The 7235-nt window shown below is 39.4% G+C and overlaps 1 protein-coding gene across 1 annotated transcript; it reads left to right on the top strand.

Annotated features, from left to right (window-relative positions):
- The first annotated feature begins 912 nt into the window (after positions 1–912).
- Positions 913–6703, top strand: LOC114458724 (E3 ubiquitin-protein ligase TRIM21-like). Its single transcript, XM_028441125.1, has 2 exons — positions 913–941; positions 5102–6703. The coding sequence occupies exon 2, from the start codon at positions 5111–5113 to the stop codon at positions 6701–6703; it is 1593 nt and encodes a 530-aa protein (XP_028296926.1). The 5' UTR covers positions 913–941; positions 5102–5110.
- Positions 6704–7235: the final 532 nt, after the last annotated feature.

Raw genomic sequence — 7235 nt, 5'->3', positions numbered from 1 at the left:
CAATCAGATTAAACGTAATGCATTAGATCATAGCCGACTAATCAAATTAGCACCAAAACAGCATTGAATGCCAGTTATTTTTTCGAGTTTATAAATGTATCTATACTTAGAGCCTGATATATTTTTTTTTATTGTGAATTGAATAAATTTGTTATTTATTTATTTTGAATTTACATTTCGACAAATCTTTTATTTTATACAGATGCCTTTGTGGAAAATAAATTAGATTCCAATTGTGGCAGATTTCAATTCTTTTTTTTGTTTCTACATGATATGTTTACTGTCTGTAAAGGAACCAACAATAACTGTGGGGGTGAAAGTAATTAGTAACTTTGACTTTAAATACTATTTAATTGAGCTACTTTTTACTTGTACTTGAGTATTTTATGTGTGAATTACTTGTACTTCTACTTGAGGATATATCAGTACTTTTTACACCTCTGTGGCTTATACAATGAAGCGACTTATATGTAAGTTTTTGGCCAACAGCGCCCCCTGGTGAGTAAAATGTTCATTAGTTTTCTATTGTTGTATAAGACGCTCCCTCATTGGTAGTAATTATGCCTGATGTAACAGTCTATACATACAGTATATCCACTATGAGGAGTAAAATGTGTGTGTTTGCATTATTTAATTTAATATATTTGATCTTCCTATGATAATATGACACACATTTAATCACAAAAGGCAGCTTTGATCAGATCAATGTTGACAAGTTGTCATGGCAACTCAAGCTAAAATGGAAGCTCAATGTTGACAGGTTGTCATGGCAACTCAGGCTAAAATGGAAGCTCAATGTTGACAGGTTTTCATAGCGACTCAAGCAAAGATGAAAGCTGCAGAATCTCCTCGTGCACTGTCAGAAACAACTAAAGTAGCTTTAATAATATTGATTGACGTTGACCAGCAGATGTCATCAGTGAGCAACGTTTGAGACCAAAGTGAGTTTCAAATAATAATGTCAATTTTAATGACTAATTTTGTGATTTTCCACAATCCTGTGAGTAAATACTGCTCGTTTTATTCTAAACTTATTTACATATTTAGTAATAATCTTGTGGGAATGAGATGATAATGTAAAGATCTTTGAAACGACTTTGTCATAAATGCTGTATTTAAATCTGTTCATTTTAACATTTAACATTTAGTCTGCATTCTATCATTTTATACAGAGTGTGTGTGTGTGTGTGTGTGTGTGTGTGTGTGTGTGTGTGTGTGTGTGTGTGTGTGTGTGTGTGTGTGTGTGTGTGTGTGTGTGTGTGTGTGTGTGTGTGTGTGTCACCCAAAATCAAATTCTGGGCTGGTGTGACAATAACAATGTTTAAAGATAATGAACAAACCTGTGTTTCTCCTTGTTACTCAAGCTCCTCCCACTGCTGGTGCAAACTCCATTATTGGTTATAAGATCTTCTTCGTTCTAAGCATTTGGCTGATTAGGGGCGAGATTTCCAGTGCATTATATCAATTCTGGACTGGTGTGGGACAACATATATGTTTGGGACGACGCATCAATACAAAACATTTAAGTCGACATATTTTTTGTGTCAAATGTGCGGGGCGATATGGCCTTTTTTAAATATCTCATTATTTTCAAGCTATATGATGATATACGATATACATCTCAATATTTTGCCCTTGCCTTGAGATGATGCTTTGATGTATAAAACCAGAATGGCAATATTCAATATATATTGTTGTTTTCTCTGTGATGTAATTGGGGTTTCCCCTATTATAGCAAAGTGCACCCTCGGATCTGGGTTGGTTGCGTTTGAATATGCGTTCGGAGTATGAAATGATTTGGTCTTGTACTTTCCTGGTGTGCCTAAGGCATAAAGTGGCGGTGCAGAAGGCAACTATATGTGACAGAGAATAATTACAATGACTAGGGCCATGTCTGGTGTAAACCACATGTACATTAGAGGTTGGATAGCTTTTGTAGTGGATTCCAGTCCTAGTTTCTAGTTTACGATGTCCTTGAGGTGGTAGATGTTATTGAATGCGACGACTGGTTGGCAAATTAGGAATACCATATCTTGGCTTGTAGGGTTTATTCAGCTTGCAGTTGACGGCTCGTCTGTTGGTTTTGTTGTTCTGTATAGCTTAATTTGATCTCTGTGGACCCACTTGAGCTTTGTTTGGTCTTTGTGTTGGGAATCTTTATTTGGTACACCACTGAAGACAGTTTATCGGTGACGAGGTAGGGTCCGGTCGATTTGGGAAGAAATTTCTTCACTAGTTTGGTTGCATGATAAGTGTTTTTGCCGGCGGGCAGAGCAAAACTGTAATATTAGACTCTACCTCCCACCTGTAGTTCGTCATAGGCATGTGCCAGTATCACCCCCCTTTGGTTTTGCGGGACGATAAATGCATGCATTTGTGAGTCAGCAGAAACATGGACCAAGATGCCTTTGACTTTCCGTAACAAGTGACAGACAGCGAACAGATGGTCGAGGTTAAGTGTGGAGGCAAAGTCAGAGGGGGAGGGATTGTCTAGTGTATTGTCCCCCATGAGGCGAATCATCAAGGAGATCACGAGGTCTTGGCCTTGTAACATCATCAGGTCTGGCTTTGTATGCGTAAGCAACCACTGGTCTGTTCGTGTATCTGGTACCGACCGGCACTGAGGCAGTGTGCTGAAAAGCCCAATTCCAGATGGAATTCCTTGTTGTGGTCAGGGTAGGCGAGGCACGGAGCCTTCGTTAGCATATCGATTAAAGTCTGCATAGCGTGTTGTTGGGGCTCACCCCAAGTGAAAGGGACATCCTTCTTTAGGAATGTGTAGTCTTTGCTAAATTGGCGTAATTGTCAATGAATTGCCTGGAGTAGCTACAGATACCAAGGAAGTTTCTTAAACCTGAGACATGCTGGGGAACCTTGAAGTTCTGAAGACCCTGAATGTGTTGTGCCTGTGGTTCCACACCCTTACCGACTAGGAGACCGTCATAGTTCACTCTTGTGTGGTAACATTGACACTTGGACAGTGAGATTTTGGCACTGGCGCAAGTCAGTACATGATCGATTTCACTCATGTGGTTTGCAAATGTTGTGTTTCTCATTAATATGTCATCAACAAATATATGAGGGTGCCATGAGACTTTCAACATGGCTGCTGCTTGGTTCAAAGTTGTGCGACGTCGGATTTGTCTCGACTACAATGATACCGTTCCTAAATTATTTCATAAAATGGTCCTGAGAGCAGAGCCAGCGGAGTCACGTGCGCGCTAGAGCCAATCACTGGAGAGCTCATGACATCATCACTGTGGAGTTAGAACTGATGACGTCATCACTGTGGATGAGCTTTTTCTGTTTTTGATCACCGTCTTGCATCCAACACTGCACTATGTAGAGCACTTAGAGGTTCGCTTCCGTTCTGTGCATCTTCTGTGCATCTAAACTGAACCAGACTGACTCTGTTCCGCCCATCTGTAAGATACACTGTCTCAAAGTAACTTTTGTGTGTGTGTGTGTGTGTGTGTGTGTGTGTGTGTGTGTGTGTGTTAGCGGCATATAATATATACATCAGAAACTATAACAGAATGTCTCACTGCACGTAAAGCTACAAATTATTATTATTATTATTACGTATTATGACAGGCCCATATTTCACTGGCCTCAAATCAACAGGAACAAGTATTTATTAATTTTAATGTGACACATTTAACATGTGATCATTATTTTGTTTTATTCCAAGATATAAATTGTAAATTGAGGAAACATTGGAATTGAGCTGCTGAAAGGAAGTGACGGATTGCTGCTCTGCTGCTTTTTATGGGAACACCTTTAAACATTGAAGGGCTTAATTATGGGACATCTAATGTCAAAGGTAAGTTACGATTTTCTAGCTGTTTTTTAGCATTTAGCTCATTTTGTTAACATTTAAAACAGGGATTCACATCCAACAACATGTTATATATAATTGTACACAATATGTTTCAAGGCTGTAGCTATTGAATATTTTTGTAATCCAGTATTCTACTGAAAATTCTGCAGATTAACACATTTTTTTAGTTAAAGAGAAATTATATTTATAAATGAGAAACTAACATATTTGAATTAGGAATGAATGAACCATTTGTTTCCTTTTTTAGATAATCAACACTTGCTTTTTAGCAAACGGCAATTGCATCTCAGGAAACCTGACTAGTTAATATAAAAATTAATAAAACAAACAGAATAACATAACTTTCTACTTCTGCCAAGTCCAAACATCTTCTCAGATATCTACAACTACATAGATATCTTTATTTGAGGAACATTGAAGATCACTTGAACTAAAGTTTAGAATTGGTAACGTGACGTTTTCCATATCTTTAACTTTCATTCTACAGAGTCCAAATGAGGTTTGATATAAATGTAATGTTCATTTTGAAAAAAAAAACAGGATTGAAGTGCAAATATTTCTAACCAGTTTCCAGGTTAGAGATTAAATGTGTAAACAGTTTGCCATTGGTTTCCATCATCTACCACCCACCATTAAAATTCATGTGATGTGTGATATCATCTAAGAAAGGTCTCTACTGCTCATGGGGAACGTATTTTTTTAATATAAATTAGCCGTGAATGGATTAAAAAAATAGCCAATCAATTGCAAATCTGAATAAATAATCACAATTAATCACAACTTGTGAATTTCAGTCACAAGTTGCACAGAAATTACGTGTATTTATAAGTTACAAGTAAAGTAATTTAATTTGTTCCCAAACAAAATCACTGTTAAATGTAGTGTGTGGTCCATGCAGACTTTAAAGGTTTGTGCTGTGTTAAACTTCAGTCTGTTAATACACAATATCTTGGTTATTTTAAAGAAAAAAGATTGTACATTAAAATAAAATGCGCAAAAAATCTAACCTATAATTTAGAAAAATTCCAGTGTTAATACGAGAGAACCTTAGAACTAATTTGAACCTTAAACATCAAAACTATTGCACTTTTACATTCAGCTGCTGAGGCACAGCCGACTGTCCACATTACTACAGGAGGACTGAATCAATGCTAAATACTAGAGGTGATCTCAGTGAGATGGACTCAGAAACATTAGTAAAGGAACGTTCCACAACAATGAGAGTGTCCTGTTAATGTGCTGCTTGTCTCTGTCCCTCAGTTTGTGGACATGTCTCCTGCCTGCAGTGAGACGTCTGAACATCCCTTCCTGTGCTCCATCTGTCTGGAGGTGCTCACTGATCCAGTCACCACATCATGTGGACACAACTTCTGCAAAACATGCATCAGCACACACTGGGACACCAGTACCACCAGCAGGTGTCCCGTGTGTAATCAGGTGTTCAGCACTAAACCTCAGCTGAAGGTCAATATTATGATGCGTGAGATGGTTTCTCAGTTCAGACGTGAATCTGAGAAGAAAGCAGCAGCACCAGGAGAAGTTCCCTGTGACGTCTGCACTGGAACCAAAGTGAAGGCCCTGAAGTCCTGCCTGGACTGTGTGGTCTCCTACTGTGAGACTCACCTGGAGCCTCATCTGACAGCATCAGGCCTGAGAAGACATCAGCTAGTGGAGCCTGTGGAGAACCTGGAATCCAGGATGTGTCCAAAGCACAGCAAACCTTTAGAGCTGTTCTGTCTGAGCGATCAGACACGTGTCTGCTTGATGTGTTCTGTTTTGGAGCACAGGAGTCACCAGTTAGTCCCTCTGGGAGAATATCTGTTTGAAGAAAAGAAAGTTTATCTTCAGCAGATGATCGAAAAGAGACGAGAGAAGCTGGAGGAGATCAGAGAGTCAGTGAGGATCAGGAAGGAAGCAGCAGACAGAGCAAAAGCTGAAGGTGTGGAGATGTTCATTGCTCTGATGGAGCTTGTTCGAAGAGGCCTGAAGGAGCTGATGAAGACAATGGAGGAGCAACAGGAAGCAGAAGAGAGAGAGGCTGAAGGTTTGATCAAAGAGCTGGAGGAGGAAATCTCTGAGCTGATGAAGAGAAGCTCTGAGGTGGAGCAGCTCTCCCACTCTGAAGACCACCTCCTCCAACACTTCTGCTCCCTGAAAGCTCCTCCAGCCACCAAGGACTGGACAGAGGTCATGGTCCATCCATCATCATATGAAGGAACTGTGCTGAGAGCTGTGGCTCAGCTGGAGGACACACTCAGTGATGAGATGATGACGATAAAGATGTTAGAGATGAAGAGGCTGCAGCAGTTTGCAGTAGATGTGACTCTTGATCCTCTTACAGCTAATCCTTACCTTGTCCTGTCTGATGATGGAAAACAAGTTTACTGCAGTGATGTGTGGAAGAACCTTCCAGATAATCCAAAGAGATTTTCTAAATATATTAATGTTTTAGGGAAGCAGAATTTCAGTTCAGGTAGATTTTACTTTGAGGTTCAGGTTAAAGGAAAAACTGACTGGGATTTAGGAGTGGTTAAAGAATCCATCAACAGGAAGGAATATATTGCTGCGACTCCTAAGAATGGTTTATGGACTGTGGCACTCAGAGATGGAAATGTGTATAAAGCATGTGAAGATCCTTCAGTCATTCTTCATCTGAAGTGTGTTCCTGAGAAGGTGGGTGTGTTTGTGGACTATGAGGAGGGTGTGGTCTCCTTTTATGATGTAGATGCAGCAGCTCTGATCTACTCCTTCACTCACTGCTGCTTCACTCATAAACTACACCCATACTTTAGTCCTGGTTTAAACTATGGTGGTAAAAACTCAGCACCTCTGATCATCTGTCCTGTCAATCAAAGTGAATGATCAGTGTCATGATAAAGTCTCACCAACAATAGATTCAATGGTTCTCTGCAACCATTCACTTCTCCAGGTTGGTTACGCACTCCATCCAACCTAACATGTATGTTTCTCAACAGTGGGAGGAAACATTTTATTAAAGAAGTTTCACATTTGGTGTTTGGATTGTGATGAAATAAAAGTTGAATTAAAAAAAAAGAATTAAAATATGTTGAGTATAATTGTGGTACATTTTATTTTTAAGTGTTGTATGTGGGTGTAGGGAACCAAACCACATCAAGCCTAAAGACCCTCTTCCTAGCAGGAATTAACCAAGGAGCCTGTTTCTTTATCACAAACTGTTTACACAATAACTGCCCCCACAACTTTGAAGTGCATAGCTAACCCACTATGTGGCCTTTGAACCCAATACCGTAGCCGAAAAGACTGACTCAACTCTTTGAAATATTCAGTACGAACTCTTTTTACGACTCCACACGGGGGAAGAACATCCGTCTTCTCCCACCTTTACAAACAGATACTTTTGGGATGCTGTAAG

This window comes from Gouania willdenowi, unplaced genomic scaffold (assembly GCF_900634775.1).
Source record: "Gouania willdenowi unplaced genomic scaffold, fGouWil2.1 scaffold_172_arrow_ctg1, whole genome shotgun sequence".
NCBI classification, from domain to species: Eukaryota; Metazoa; Chordata; class Actinopteri; order Blenniiformes; family Gobiesocidae; genus Gouania; species Gouania willdenowi.
Note: the sequence above shows the minus strand (reverse complement) of the source record. Positions and strands in the feature narration are given on the sequence as shown.